Genomic DNA, 15,912 nt, shown 5'->3' on the forward strand with positions numbered 1-15,912 from the left:
TTTTCACCTTTCTTGGTGCATTTACGTGTTAGTAGGAGGGTCATCGCTGTCGTTAAACTACAGAATTGGATCACATCGGAGTGTCGTAAAGGTCTGCGCGAATCCAATTCGTTGCGCAGGTCACATGTCTTCCTCCCATTGTCCGCAGAGCAGGGTGTGTACAGCTGGGAGGCAGCGTGGGCAGGGCCGGGCTGGATGCGTGTTTTTCTCCAGGAGCATCCTCTAACGCCTTGTGACATCGCTCCGCTCGTGGAGGATGCTCGTGGTCGGGGAGGCGCCGCGTGCGTCGGGATGAAAGCGGCGCACACGGGGTGTGTCTGACTGGCGCTCTCCGTTGCACCTGTATGGAGACGCGAAGACGCGCAAAAATCGCGGCCGCCGCCCAACAAAATGGCTTTTTTTGTGTGTGTGTTTTTTTTTTCAACGCGGTGAGGACCGTTATTCGTAAGCAGCATGTCTAAAAGCAAGCACTGCGAGGCGGTGAGGGTGGTGGTCCGCTGCCGGCCGTTCAGCAGGAGAGAGCAGACAGCGGAGTGTGAAAACATTTTGGAGATTGATGACAAGCTGGGGCAGATCACCATCAGGAACCCAAAGGCACCACCCGAAGAGCCCATGAAAGTGTTCACGTTTGACTCCGTGTATGGCTGGGATTCAAAGCAGAGCTACATTTATGATGATGCGGTGAGACCCCTGGTAGAGTCGGTGCTTCACGGCTTTAACGGGACCATATTCGCCTATGGACAAACCGGCACAGGTAAAACCTACACCATGCAAGGGGTCTCAAATGATCCAGAGAAAAGAGGTGTCGTACCAAACTCCTTTCAGCACATTTTCACACAAATATCCAGAACTCAGAATCAGAAATACCTGGTGAGGTCGTCCTACCTGGAGATCTACCAGGAGGAAATCAGAGATCTGTTGTGCAAAGACAACAGCAAAAAGCTGGAGCTTAAAGAAAACCCGGATTTTGGGGTCTACGTCAAAGACCTTTCTTCAGTGGTGACGAAGAACGCCACTGAGATCGAGCACGTGATGAACATCGGCAACCAGTCCAGGTCTGTGGGCTTCACCAACATGAACGAGCGCAGCTCTCGCTCGCACGCCATTTTCGTGGTCACGGTGGAGTGCAGCGAGGTCGGCCCCGACGGCGAGGACCACATCCGCGTGGGGAAGCTGAACATGGTGGACCTGGCCGGCAGCGAGCGCCAGAGCAAGACGGGCGCCAAAGGGAAGCGCCTGAAAGAAGCCACCAAGATCAACCTGTCTCTGTCGGCTCTGGGGAACGTCATCTCAGCTCTGGTGGACGGGAGGAGCACCCACATCCCATACAGGGACTCCAAACTGACCCGCTTGCTCCAGGACTCCCTGGGGGGCAATGCAAAGACTGTGATGATAGCAGCAGTGGGGCCGTCGCACAAGAACTTCGACGAGTCGCTGGCCACGCTGAGGTACGCCAGCAGGGCCAAGAAAATCAAAAACAAACCCCGCATCAATGAGGACCCCAAAGACGCCCTGCTGAGGGAGTTCCAGGAGGAGATCGCGCGCCTGAAAGCCCAGCTGGAGGCGCGAGGGATGCTGGCAAAGGAGCGACGGCGCCGGAGGAACAGCAAGAGGCTGAGTAAAAGCATGGGCGGCGTGGAAGAGGAGCTCCCGAAGGAGAGGGAGGTGGACGTTTGGAAGCCGGCGGAGGAGGAAGCGGAGGGAAGGAGGTACACGAGAGGAGCGGCAGACGTCCCGAAGCTCCTCAGCTGCCAGGAAAGCGGGGAGAGGTTGGCGGTCATGAGTGAAAACAGGAAAAGTGCAGAGTGGGACCAAGACGCTCTGGAGAAGATCATAGAGAAGTATAAGGTGCTAATACAGTGTTTGATGAACGAGACAGCAGAAAAGAAATGTGCATAAATAATTGATTGTATGTCTTTGTCCACAGGCTATGGAGAGCAAGCTGTTAGTTGGAGGAAAGACTATAATTGATCACACAAACGAACAACAGAAAATGCTGGAACTGAAGAGACAGGAGATTGCAGAGCAGGTCAGTCACAGGCTCCTAATACAATATGGAGTTGCATTTGTTTTGCTGTCGGCTTTAATGGAGGTGACCGTTCCTCTGATTTGCAGGTAAGACGAGAGAGAGAGATGCAGCAGCAGATGATGCTGCAGGACGAGGAGACGTTAGAAATGAAGGAAACCTTCTCTTCCCTTCAGCAGGAGGTGGAACTAAAGACAAAGAGGCTGAAGAGAGTAAGATGAGTCACCCGCTGATGTTATTTAACTCGTTGGTTTTATTGATTTGCAAACCAGAATCCATATTGCTAGGATATCATCATATTGCTGGTGGGTGAGGGGAGGTATCTCAGCAAAGTGGCCTTTACTTCCTGGTGTTGAGGAAAAAGTTAATCAGAAGTCCTGGTTCTGTACAGTTGTATACCAAACTGCAGCTGGTGAAGGGGGAGATGAGAGATGTCATTGATGAGCACATCGCGAACAGACAGGAGCTGGAACAGACCCAGAATGAACTCACAAGAGAACTCAAGTACAAGTAAGAAACAAAAAAATTGTCCTTTTTTCCACACATGCTAAAACGTTCATGACCACATCTACATTTCAGCTTTATTACAAAAAGGGTATCAATTATTCACTTTTCCGAATCAAGATCCAATCTATTTATGTCTATAATTATGTAGAAATGAATCTCCTTTTTTCCATGTGGCGATAAAGAAATGCTCTGGGGGACCTCAGCTGATACATGCATTGGCTTTGTTCCATTTTCTAGATATCTCCTAATTGAAAACTTTATACCTCCCGAAGAGAAGAACAAAATAATGAACAGACTGCACTTTGATGGCGAGGAGGATCAGTGGAGACTGCAGCCGGTCATTCCCTCAGAGAGGTCAGTGGATTCACTTTACACTACCGACCTACATAGTGTAACAGACTGTGTAATATGGATAATTGATGTCCCCTGCTAAAACACACACATGAATGAATTATTGACAGTTGATCATATTGGATTCCATTTCCTATGTCTTTATTCCAGTGAACCCACTCAGGTCAAGCGAAGGCCTTTGTCAGCTGTGGGATACAAGAGGCCAATCAGCCAATATGCACAGATGGCTGTTGCCACGGCAACCAGGGTGCCATCTAGATACCAGGTCAGTGCTGAGGCGGTGAACATAAATGTGAAATAGTTGCTTACACAGAGTGTTTTGCTGCATGAAGATGCCCCAGCTGAAGGAAGATGTGAAGATAGTTGTAGCCATGGAAACTGCTCACAGCTTTAACTGTACTGCATGTTTTGCTGGTGAATAATTTAGAAGCAGATAACGTAAAGTGTTAAATTAATGTCAGCTGTCAAATAACAGCAATGGATGCAGCCCCTGCAATGAAAGCTCTCATTCATTATAATGATCAATGTAGCTGCATTGGCTTATAATGTTTATGTATCAAATTATTTTTCACAGGCTGAGAACATCATGCTGTTGGAATTAGACATGTCTCCACCAACCATGTTCACCTTGAACCTTAATGGAGCTCATCTGGAGAGAGCCTTTACTCCCAGGCTGATGAGGGATTTACCCATTAGGGAGAGAACCACTACAACGCTGCGGGTCAGGAAATCTCAATCCTGGTGAGAAAACAATGAATAAGCAGGTTTTCCATGCTTACAGGCCATAGCAGATCAATAATAATTTGATATGCAGCTGCAACAGTATTTATGTTAAATAAGTTCAACTGTTTTAATCACCTGTAGGTATCAGGCACCGCACACAGCATCTATCTCAGCGTCGTCATCATCAACCACTCTGACATCAGCATCGCAGGGCTGCTCTCCCTCTCAGAGGCAAAGACCATGCTCTGCTGCTTACCTTCCGTCAAGCGCAGCTCAGACGAGTCCCTGATGTGTCACCACACCTGTTCAAGGTCTCTGGAAAGGCTGAGGGGCATTTGGGAGAGATCAGGGGCGTGAACCGTTCTATTTGGTTTATTAATTTGTATTTGCACAGGACTGTTTTATTAATAGTCATAGAGCGTCAGTAAGTGAGCGTGTAGTCAGTAACCACAAAGACAAACATGCCCCATTCATTTTCAAATGATGACTATTACACTGATGCTCTTCTCTCTCTAACTGTCTGCTGGCTTCAACTTACAGTACTGTTGCCTAAACCATATAGTGTCTCTACACAGACATTTGATTCACAATATACTATCAGTTCTTATTTATTTTTTTTATATTACACAATAGATCTTGGGTTTGCTTGGTCTTCAGAAACACTGCTATAAAATGTACCCGGGCTCTACCTAATGATGCTGAACCTGTATGCTTGATAAGTCGTTGCAGAAATTGCTTGCTGATGTAATTACGAGCCAAAAATGTAAAGAAAGCTCGCAGTGCTCTCTTGATTAGCTGCCTTATTTTTTCATAGTTGTGAAATCGCGCGAGCCCATTTGCTTACACATGGAAATAAAGTGAAGTGTTCATGAAGCGCCTGCTGTACTTCCCAGTGGTTGCGTCCCAAACCCGGCGGGATGTGCGGAAAACTTGGGCGCTTTGAACTGACAGCTGTGTACAGTAAGGTGACGTCTCCTTCTGGGTCACGTGACCCTTTACAGTAAGTCCAACATGGCAGACCGAGTGGATCTTACGCGGTAACTACAGCAACATTTGAACTGAAGCAGACAAATCCAACACTACTTTGCAACAGGACATCCACGATGAGGGAGCGACAGAAGAAAAAGAAGGGGAGGACGTGGGCGGAAGCCGCAAAAACGGTAACGCGTGCGTTTATGCGCCGTTTGTTGTGGTTGTTTTCCTTGAACGCTCCCACTTGTACTGTGTTTATGGGTTCATGACCCGCTGGAAGACGGCGATGTTGCGTACACCGCGCGAGGCCTGTGTTGACGGCTAGACATGCACAGGCTGCCGTCACTAGCCGAGTGCCAGCGCGGAGCATGAGCGCGGCTCGCCGCCCGTCGGCTGCGCGCGCCCAGCGTACGTTCCCCGACGCCCCATCCGTGCGCCGTGTCCGGCCGGAACCGGCGACACGTCCCACCACACGAAGCCGAATAAAGTAACCGTGAAGCGGTCACGTCAGTGCTGGGCGCTAGCGAGGTTAGCTGGCTAGCTAGCGTCTGCTAGCCTAGCTTAGCGTTACGTCAGTTCGTCAACAAGTTAGTTAGGTACGAGTTGGGAGTAAAGCGCGTCAAATGAGCAATGTTCACATGAAGTTATTGCTCCCACTGTATCTTAACTACACACTAGACAGTTAAATTAGTAAACGTATGGCATGTCACCGTTTGACAACATGTCAAAGTACAGTAATGAATATCACTAGCATCATAGCTAGCTGTCTAGCAAAGCGTGCTAACAAGTCGAGTAAGTTCAAAAAACGTAAACTTACAAGCAACGTGTCACTGTCGCGGCTGAAGGTCGCCCACGCAAACGCGCTGTTTGTTTCCCAGCTACCTTCGATAAAACGCGTATTTGCTTAAATTGTCAAAATAAAATGCTGATTCCACATTGGGGCGACAAATATAGTAAAAACGTCAATAAAGTCTCACTTAGAAACAGTGCGGCCATTCAGGCTCATATGGACACAATAATATTGAAGCAGCAGAAAACAAACCAATACTTTTTAAAATAATGTAAAGGTTCAATTATATTACAGAACTGTCAAATTGGGACATGTTTTGCTTTATATGATAAGGTTTTATTAAAAGTGTTGAGGATTTTTCTAGCAATGTTTCCAAACCAAACATCAAAATTATTATTTTTTTAATTAACTTATTGATATTTCCTAAACTTACATGTCATATGTTCAAAACCAGCTATTGTAGTCAGGAATAAGAATTAAGCCTGTGAAATCTAAGACCTCACCGACTGAACTGAAGAGCGCCCTGTTTTATTAAACACACTCATTTGAGCCGTAGAACTTATGTATTTTGTTATATTTTTTAGGTTTTGGAGAAATACCCCAACACCCCGATGAGCCATAAAGAGATCTTGCAGGTGATACAAAGAGAAAGGCTTAAAGAAATCAGGTAAATATCTTCTGTCATTTGTTTCCCACATCAGGGTACATGATAAGAGACGACTCCATCACAGCGAGAATATTAAATTTCTCTCACACATGTTCATATCATGTTTTCTCCTTTTACTTGGTCACATAGTCGCAGTGTTTTGACTTAATGAATAATTATTCCATTTCTTTTTGTTTCACTGTCACTGTTCTCATCCAGAAGGTAAGACAAAGCTAGCCCCCATCCCGTACTTTAACAGTTACTATGATGCTCCTTTGTTTGGTTTTACCTTTTGCATGTTATTATCAGTAACATGTCTTTGGTTTAGTTGCCCACAGTTGCACTATTAGCCTCACATTTGTGTTCTTTATCCACCTGTTGCATAAAAAATAATATGAATAATTATAAAATGTGTTACTCTATCAAGTGTCATTTACAAACTGGATAAGCAATAAAATGTTACTTAGTGTATTTTAATAAAATTACAAGACACCATGTAAAATAAGACAAATGTAGCTGAGCAAAGAAAAGTTCCAGTAAAGGTTGATTGAACTAGCTATGATTTTTATGCAGCAGACGTTTCAGACAAGTGTGATCTAAGACTGAATAGTCTTGGATCGATTTTATGCAACTGTTTCTAATAAAGCATTTCAGAGAACATTTCTGCACAGCTCTGTGGTTGTGAAGTTGTACTGAACTCACACTTGTCCCCCTGCTGCATGATAGCAGTTCCTCCCCATATGTTAGACAAGGCTTTCCCCTTTTGTGCGGCTTTTTCCAGCTGTCTAATTTATTGGAAATCAAATGTGTCATTTGCATTTTTCTCTCATGATCCAGTGGAACTTCGCCGCTGGCTTGTCTGAATGCAATGCTGCACACAAATTCCCGCGGTGAGGAGGGGATCTTCTACAAAGTTCCAGGCAGAATGGGGGTCTACACATTGAAGGTTCGATCAAGACAGTGCTATGTTTCAGGAAGCTTTTAGCTTTCTGCACCTGGGGGTGTTTTAGACTTGACTCAGTATTTCCTCTGTCACATAAAAACAGTGTACTGTTTTTGCCCAATTTTGTTGTGTAGAAGGACATTTCAGACGTGGCAAAGGAGCTGTCGGATGAGGGCTCCGAGGAGAGCAGCGACGACCTTTCTGACTCCCGAAGCACAGAAAACAGCAGCAGTGACATTGCTCAAGAGGGCAGGAGAGGACGTTGGATGCGGAGGGGTACTTTGCTCTGTATACAGGATCATATTTTCCACTGTAGCAGTTCAAGTAATTTGTTACACGCTTCTTCATTATGAATATCCACCTTTGGTTAATAAGTTAGTTGTATATTTGTAAGTTGTGCATAGCTGATTGGCTAAGTAGTTCAGTTATGTCAAGCGAGTTGACGCCCCTTCACAGCTGTTGTCAAAAGTCATTGCATAAGCGCAGGAAGCCGCAGCAGCAGCAGAACATGAAGCTAATTGAGGGAAAGTGGCTTCACCACAAACAATAGTGACACCATCTCATCACAACGTATTTCTTGGAGAACTCTGAGCTTCAGATATGGTGATAGCTAAAGGTGGGTTTTTGTCTTCAACAAGTGCGCTGCGATTGTGCCCATGTGTGATGCCTTCCTCTGTCAGCAGATGAAGCTTCGGGGCAATCGCATCACAGCTGTTTTCGCTCTTCTGCCTATAGATTCAGCTCGTTGCTTTGTTTTAAATTGCGCAGCACAAGTAGGTTGTGCAGATTTGGCAAAATGAGTTTTTGCATTGAGTACCACTTACTTTGTTTTCTTCAGGATGTGATCTTGCTGACTCTCCTTATTCCTATCTGGCACTTATATTTTAAGTGACTGTTAAAACAGGAAACAGTATTTTCTCAGCATGACTTGTGACCACTTCCTCATCATGCGCAAGTTAGATATTGCCAAGCAAATAACCTTGGCTTATAGTTAAGAGGGAGTACTCCAGTATGAATATTCTAATTGAACCACAAAGTCAATTGCAAATTAAAATGCAATGAGAAAGAAAGGAGCAGGACAGCTATAATATGAAACAAAGTGTTTTTACTAGAAATAATATGAAGTGGGGGTGTGGCAGTTCTGCACAATCTTGGTGTTTCAGTAATAAGATATTTTGGCATAGTGTTGCAATCTACGTCTTTGTGCAGCATACAGGTTTCAGTTTCATCAAAACAAAAGCATGATGGGCTAAATTCTGTGCACCGCCCTCAGGAAGTGCATTTTGTAACCTCTGTTTTGTACTTTTGTATCTCATAGTTTCCTCCAAGCTACAGTCACAGCCGTCGTCTCCACAGCATCGGTGCTCATCGCCATCTGTCCCCACCAGCAAGCTCATCTCTCCCTCACAGAAGCACAGCAAGAAAGCCTTGAAACAGGTACAGAGATTAGGCTTTATTATATGTTTTCTCTCATGGGTGTTAATATGGAGATTTTTTTGTGCATGTACACATTTCAGATGTTACACGAGTTCCTGCCACACCCATGCAAATCTGTGCCACGTTTCTCTTTGAAACAAAAACATTATTATTATTGTATTATTTCATTTATTGTTTTTAGTCACGCGATTCCACCTTTAGCTGAGCCTTTTGCTTCATGTACAAAATCCTGCACTGGTGTTTCAACAGGTGTGCAATTATTGCTCCACTGCATATCTGTTTTACATCTTGTGCTGATTGTATAAACACAACAAAATGACAGGGGGGCTTGCCTATAGCTGGGTTTACAGTAATACTGTTTTCATAATGCACCTGCTTAACGTTTTCCTACTGGCTGCTTGGTGCCTGTAGTGTTGCATTTAATTAGATTTCACTTGATTGCAGAGACTATAAGTCATTCCATCTGTGCCTGTGTGGAACTTTTAGCTTTGTAAGTTAAATTTGTATTCATTCATAGAGCCTAACCAGCACTAGAAGAATGAAACATTAGTTCATATACAGTTCATTCAGCTGCAACTAAACAAAGGTTTGCTTCTTTTAATCTGACATCATGTTTTGTCACATGATAAGACTTTATGACTGATACTATATATAACAAGCAGTTAGTTTATACATTATGTGTTGGCCAGTCTGTTTTGGAGTGCAGCTCTGGCATTGAGCTGTTATTTAACCACGCTAATGGCCTTGGGGGCATAGTTGCAGGGAGGCAGAGGGTTACACGCTTTCACACGCGCTTTTTCTCAGGCTGCTTGACTTTTTGTTTCGTCGTTATTTTGCTTGCTTGCAGGCCTTGAAGCAGCAGCAGCAGAGAAACCAACGCAGACAGGGGGGAATGCCAACCTCCTCCAGTCCCCGACTGCTGCTGAAAACAATCAAAGACATGACTGACAATATTAGTACAAAGACTGGTAGGTGGCAGTGATGAAACCATTTGTTACACTTTTTATCAGTTTATAGAATTTAAGGGTCATTACCATTCAATTTGGATAATTTACTAGTGTTAAATGATATCATACACAGTTTCTAGGGATTTCTAGTTGTTTGTTGTAAGTAGATAATAAAAGGCTTTTGTCAGTGTGAAAGAATGACTCATTTATTTGGCAGCATCATTGTGTGAAACTGTTGCTTACAACTCTTTACCACTCTTCTTATTCTGATTAAGCAGAGCTATGCCGCCCAGTCGTACCCAGGAAGGTCTCACCGAGGACAAGTCGTCTTAGTGCAGGTACTTCTGATATGAGTTTTAATCCAATCATTGTGTGAATGTTAAAAGAATGGCGAGCAATGGTCTGCATTTCCCCAGATATCACAGCAAAATTTTAGTTTTCTCCTTAGATTCTGAGATAGTCGCTTCATATGCATCTGTTTTCTCTTTTGCTTTGCAGGGCAGATAAAACGTACCAAGTGTAAAATAGACGTGGAGACTCCTGACTCTATTTTGGTTAACACTAACCTGCGGGCGATCATCAACAAGCACACCTTTTCTGTCCTTCCCCCAGACTGTCAACAGAGGCTGCTCAAACTTCTCCCTGAAGTTGACCGGCAGGTGACTCGAACATTATACATACTTTTATGTTAGTCTTGCATTATTTAGCATGAATTGTAGAAAGTTGAGTTTATTATATTCGTCAACAGCGATTAAGCTCATAAAATAAGTAAGATGCCTTATTTCATCCATATCCAATATGTGAAACTTCATGCTAAAGCAGGTTTGGTTAAGGTGACGATATTAGTCACAAGCTTGTGCCTCCTGTCTGCAGACATGCATGGACGGTCTTCTGAAGGTCACTGGTTCTGCCTTAAACAATGAGTTCTTCACATCAGCAGCACAGTCCTGGAAGGAGAGACTAGCTGAGGGTCTGTACCTCTATATGACAATAACATAATCAACATAATTAACCCTACATTAGGAATATTCATTGAAATTTGTGTCACTACACGAAACATGACTGAAGGCTTTTAAATATATGTAACTGCTTACAGGTGAATTTACTCCAGAGTTACAGCTGCGAATGCGTCAAGAAATTGAGAAGGAGAAGAAAGTTGAGCACTGGAAGGAGGCCTTCTTTGAAAACTATTATGGAGAAAAGTATGTTTTCTTTTACATTTAATCTTTTTATGTCTTAATTTTTACTGATGTACAAAATACAGTTTATTAATATAAATATTGCTCAAGTTAACTGAGTTTTTACATTTTAGGGTAATTTATTTACTCCAGGCCACTCACTTTTCATCACTAGTCTGTATTTTATTTTCAGATTCACAAAGCAGTGCAGATTTATGGATTCTTGTCTTTTAACTCATTTTTTGTTGTACAGTTCCGGGCTCAGCTATGAGGAATCCAAAGAGCTGACAAAGCCTGATCAGAATCAGGAGTCTGCCAGGCCCAAATCCCTCTCTCATCAGACAGGACTTGCTGCTCAAGCACGGGATGAAACCAAGGGCACGAAGGACGGCAATCGGTCTGAATCTAAAGACATAAGGCCAGCGCAGACATCATCACGAGAGCCTCTGAAAGCACAGCATGCTCAAAAAGAGCCGGGCCCTAGCACAGAGCCCATGAAGACGCGGCGCTCACAGTATGCTGAGGATTGTAGGTTGAAAACAACGGCACCGTCTGAGGCAACACCTCCAGCAAGAACATCAGAGGCTGAGCGACAGACTGAAGAAGTCTGTACGGATTCACTGCCTGAGAAAGATCATAAAGAGGATGCGAAGGACAAAAAAAGCGAGCTCACTCGGTCGCCTGCGAGGAAAAACCCTCCACCAAAGGCTGGTTCAGAGTTAAAAGAGGATCAGCTCATATCTGTGGTTAAGCCTGCTGAGGAGTGTGAAGAGGTTGTCTCTGAGCCTGGCGGACAGACTGAGCCTCTGAAAAGAAAATGTCTCAGTGAGACGGACAGTGAAATGACACCAGAGAAGAGACCCCGAGTGTCTTCAGTTTCCTCTGAGTCTTCAGTCTCCTCTGTATCTCCTCCAGCATCATCCTTATCTAGTCCCTCTACACCAACAAGCCAGAGGGTTCCTCCAATCAAGGTAGGGATACACTTATAAAGTCAGTCTCCTCTGATCTGAGTTTGAAATATAAAAATCTACGCAAAAGCTTTAAAGGGTCACACAAGTTTGTATCTTGTTTTTACATAGAGAACAAGTAGTGCTTGGATTACAAAGCTGCTAGAATATGATTCCAGTTGCATTCTTTTAACAGGATCTCATCGCGTTGTTACAGCAGTGTTTTTTATTAATACATTTTGTTTATTCTCTCTTTTTTACCTGGCAGATCCGGGTGTCACAGATTCTTCCGGCTTCTGTGGCGTCAAGCCCGGTCTCTCCCAGGACTTCCCTCCCCGTCCCGCCCAGCAGCACGGGTCGCACTGGTGCTCGCACTTTGGCTGACATCAAAGCCAAAGCTCAGCTCGCCCGAGCGCAGCGAGTAGCAGCTGCCGCTGTGTCATCCATATCTAAGGGAGCAGTGCCGGGGCCGGGGCCAGGGGGAGGTACCGGTGAGCAGACGCAGCCATCGCCCAGTGCAAGTCCAACATCCCCACAGGCACTAACCAAGCTCCCAACCACCAGCAGCCAGAGCAGTACACCCCCTTCTCACACACTCACAACCTTTGATCACCTTAACCCAAGTTGGTCTGTAGTTTCTTCCTCGAGGAAATCAGATGAAATACAGAAAGGCCATCCTGCTGTTACGGTCAGCGTAGGAAACCATAACGTGACCACACACTCATCAGCACAAACGCCACCCTTGCATGTTCTGAAAGGACAGGAAAATGCATCTTCATCATCCAGGACCAGTTCCTGCATTCCTGCAAACAACCCCCTGGTCACTCAGCTGCTTCAGGGCAAAGAGGTCCCTCTGGAGCAGATCCTCCCCAAACCCCTGTCTAAGGTGGAGGTGAAAATGCCAAACTGCCCAACCAGTAGTAAGGGGAAGATAGTACACACTGTTGAGCACAGAGCTAATCAGCAGATTTCCCATCAGTATCCCATCAGTACAGCAGGACGAACAGGAGCCTTATCAGATTACGCAAGACATCACAGAGAACCTCCTGATAAGGAGACTCAGGAGCAGATCCTACAGGCTCTGATCCAGAGGAGAGTCCAGCAGATTCAGCCTTACGGAGGTTTTGTGCCTCAGCACTCTCAGTACAAAGCCCATCAGTTAATACAAGCAGAAGAACATCAGGATAAACCCAGAATGTCTGTGGGCTTTTTGTGTCGCAAGAAGATGCCTAGACCTGCCATGACAGGACATTACCTGCTCAACGTGTCCACCTACGGCCGAGGAGCAGAGAGTAAAAGGCTGCACCAGTCTGTCATCCCAAATACTGGCCTAAAAAGGGAAAGCCTGGAAGGAGAGGAGGCGGCTCGGGAGGATGAACCAGCCAGGAAGGTTTCGTCTCCTGTCTCTGGGGTTAAAATGGAGCAGCAGGGCTACTCCATAAGCAAGTCTGAAGAAGCAGCCAGCTTTCAGGTTTGCTCCAATGTAAAAACCGAGCCCGGCCTGGAGGACAGTGCAGCTGCTGCCGATTACAGCTCCAGGGCCACGGCCAAAGACACCAGCTCTTTTTCTCAGTCACACCGAAGGCACCTCGAACTCTGCAATAGTAATCAAGGAAACTCTGAGCCATATTTTACCCCAGCGGACCCCGGGCACCAGCGGCCGTCTTCATTTCAGATTCCGAGAACGCCGGACAATCAGGAACCCGCGGTGGCGCCGCGCTACGGCGGGACTATCAACGTGTCTGTACCTCACGCTGTGAACCACAGCACCGCAGGGACCGGCGCCCTCGCGTCCGCAACGGAGGCCGACGCCAGCGCCGTTCACGGCAGCGTCATGTCCTTCTCGGTGACCGTCACCACGATCCCCGCCGGCCACTCTCTAGAGCACAGCAGCCAGGGCGAGCCTTCGCCAAACAAAGCCTTCACCGAGGGCTCCAACATGGAGGAGGTCCAGTCTAAATGCTACTGCCGACTGAAGGCCATGATCATGTGCAAAGGGTGCGGAGCCTTTTGCCACGACGACTGCATCGGTCCCTCAAAACTGTGCGTGTCATGTTTAGTGGTACGATGACATGAAGAGCAAAAATATATCAAGGATCTATATTGTTGTGTGAGGATCAGTACAGGACGGACTGTAACCCACCGTCACACTCCCGACAGATTGACCAGCATGTGACGGTTTGAACGGCGATGATCTAGACTGGAAGCTCTCCACTTTCTCCAACAACTGTCAGGCGTGTGACAAACGTCCGGCGATGTTTGCACTCTGCCAGGATCTGTGTGATTTCTACACATGAAAAGGTGAGCGAATGTGTGTGAGTGCAGTTTTGCTTCCTTTAAAAAGGGAGGATAAGTGAACATTTGCTATTTTTGTAGAACATAATGACTTTTGTGTTTTACACTGACACTTTTTATAATTGGCCCTAGTCAGATATAGTTCAAAAGCAAAAAAGGTGCTAATGATAATCACTGGATGTAGAGTCCTATTTGGCATTTATGCTTGCAGGGAGGCACTAATAGTAAGTGTTTTATAAAAAAAGGTGTACATTTATTACTTTACACACTCAGATTTAAGAATGAAAGAACATGTATAGTTTTGGAAAGGGAATATAGAAGGGATTATAATTTAAACTTCAGAAAAAACAACTTGTGAATGCACATTACAAGTTACAGGAGAAAGCACTTGAAAAGCTCCTGGACATGAGATAGTAACTGTAAAGCACTTACAGTCAAACGGGGGAAAGATCTTTTTATATGTAAAAAAAACATGCCTGTTTGTAAAAGTGATGAGATTTTTGGTTCAGGTGAAGGTCTGAAGTCACTTGTGTGACTCCACATTTCTTTCCCCAAAAGCTGGATTTAAGTGGGTTTTCTCACACTGTTTATTTGCATTAATGTACCAGCAATACAACCGTTCAAACAATTCAACCCTCACCACAAGGGGGGGAAACTTTAGATTTTTTTACTGTAAATATTTGCTCATTTACAATCCCTGCCTAGATGTAGACATTGATTTTTATTGTACTCATGCAGCACACATGCGTAAGCATATCCAGTTGTTTATTACAAAATATTTTTTACTGTGGAAAGAAAATATAGTAAATTATGGTAAAATGCTAAATTCTTTATCTTGTGATTATGCACGCTTTAGTTTTACAGAATGCTTTGGCAGCACGTTACAACGCCGTGTAACAGGCAGATAAACATTTCACCTGAAAATACAAATTTGTCACAAATTAAGGCATTATTGTGTTTATGTGACTTACAGTCACGTAAAAAGAATCAACCTTACATAATGATGTGCAAGGAACCTGTGTGAAGTGTTACCTCAGCAGCTGTTTGGTGTTGACAACAAATAGATGAATCATTTATATTTTGAGATCTAGGTGCAACACGGGCCTGTTTTTATTACTATGGTAAAATGCCAAAGTCACCTTAAAGAAAACTAAATAATCAGAACTTGTTTTTAATGTCTGGTAATCAAAGTAATATATTTTAATTAATATATTTTAATATAAATGATCTATTTGCTAGTTGTTTTTGACAAATCAACAGGGTATTTACTATAATAATATATTTGCTGTCCTCATTTCCTATAATTTGTTTAGCATGGACGGACCACACGTACAAAGAGTAACCTGACTTTTGTAGTCAGATTATCCAGTTGTCTAATGTTCTGTTTGGCCCACATTCTTTAACAGATCCATCCATTTATATTTTCCATATAGTCCTTGTATCCATGTAGACGTCTTTACTTTTTTAAAACGTACAGTTGTTTTTAAAGCACAGTTTTTAGGTCACTGGCTTAATCCAAGTCCGTTTTTAGATGTGTTTGTTATTAAATGGGGGATTGTGTCTTATGGAAAACTGGCCTTAAGGTCAGAGGGCTAGAAACTGGAGATTTTTCCACACATTTAATATGAGAATTTCACTAAAACTGTGCTATCAGTAATTTGTCAGATGGTCGGTTGGTAATGTAGTTCATCCCCAAGAAATATTTATTTGAATGTGATGTTAAGATTATATTGGTGTACATTTAGATGAGACATTAGGGCAAATGCTCAATCCCAAACATAAAGGCAACTCAAATTTTATTGTATTCATAACAGTAACGTGAGTGAGTGAGTGAGTGAGTGAGTGAGTGAGTGAGTGAGTGAGTGAGTGAGTGAGTGAGTGAGTGAGTGAGTGAGTGAGTGAGTGAGCGAGCGAGCGAGCGACAGTGTCACTAGCAACCAGCACCACGTTTAAAATGTCATGTTTAACGTTTGTCTTTAAGTGATTTCGTTTAATCCCGTATGTCCGTCAGTTTGTTTCCATTTAAAGTCGGGTGAATGTAATATAGTAATCAGCACTTGTACGCAAAGTGTATTTTATGAAAAGTTTTAAACTATTATGAATAAACAATGAAAAGCTGTGTTTGTGTGTTTTATAGAACTGGACCATCT

General features: G+C 44.2%; 2 protein-coding genes and 1 long non-coding RNA gene across 9 annotated transcripts; 2 read left to right on the forward strand and 1 right to left on the reverse strand.

The window, feature by feature from the left end:
- Positions 1-141: 141 nt before the first annotated feature.
- LOC114848645 (kinesin-like protein KIF3B) lies at positions 142-4,480 on the forward strand. The gene is made up of 8 exons (XM_029139354.3): positions 142-1,848; positions 1,928-2,029; positions 2,116-2,238; positions 2,418-2,536; positions 2,771-2,887; positions 3,035-3,149; positions 3,459-3,625; positions 3,749-4,480. Exons 1-8 carry the CDS (start codon positions 454-456, stop codon positions 3,894-3,896), a joined length of 2,286 nt encoding a protein of 761 aa, XP_028995187.1. The 5' UTR covers positions 142-453; the 3' UTR covers positions 3,897-4,480.
- Positions 3,512-5,879, reverse strand: LOC114848698 (uncharacterized). Its single transcript, XR_005897229.2, has 3 exons — positions 5,397-5,879; positions 3,743-3,931; positions 3,512-3,622 (listed from the first exon to the last, which is right to left on the reverse strand). It is a non-coding gene; the product is annotated as an uncharacterized LOC114848698 (long non-coding RNA).
- On the forward strand, positions 4,481-15,881 carry asxl2 (ASXL transcriptional regulator 2). Of its 7 annotated transcripts, none has more exons than XM_029139314.3 (14): positions 4,481-4,607; positions 4,701-4,767; positions 5,954-6,036; positions 6,853-6,961; positions 7,093-7,234; positions 8,277-8,395; positions 9,243-9,363; positions 9,618-9,680; positions 9,841-10,001; positions 10,216-10,312; positions 10,439-10,544; positions 10,774-11,491; positions 11,736-13,529; positions 13,628-15,881. In XM_029139314.3, the coding sequence occupies exons 1-14, from the start codon at positions 4,525-4,527 to the stop codon at positions 13,649-13,651; spliced, it is 3,687 nt and encodes a 1,228-aa protein (XP_028995147.1). In that variant the 5' UTR covers positions 4,481-4,524; the 3' UTR covers positions 13,652-15,881. The 7 variants fall into 7 exon arrangements, with proteins under 7 accessions (XP_028995147.1, XP_055361948.1, XP_055361949.1 ...); XM_055505973.1 differs by having other exon boundaries at positions 9,621-9,680; XM_055505974.1 differs by having other exon boundaries at positions 11,736-15,881.
- The last annotated feature ends 31 nt before the right edge of the window (positions 15,882-15,912 follow it).

Source organism: Betta splendens, chromosome 22 (genome assembly GCF_900634795.4).
Source record: "Betta splendens chromosome 22, fBetSpl5.4, whole genome shotgun sequence".
Lineage (NCBI taxonomy): Eukaryota > Metazoa > Chordata > Actinopteri > Anabantiformes > Osphronemidae > Betta > Betta splendens.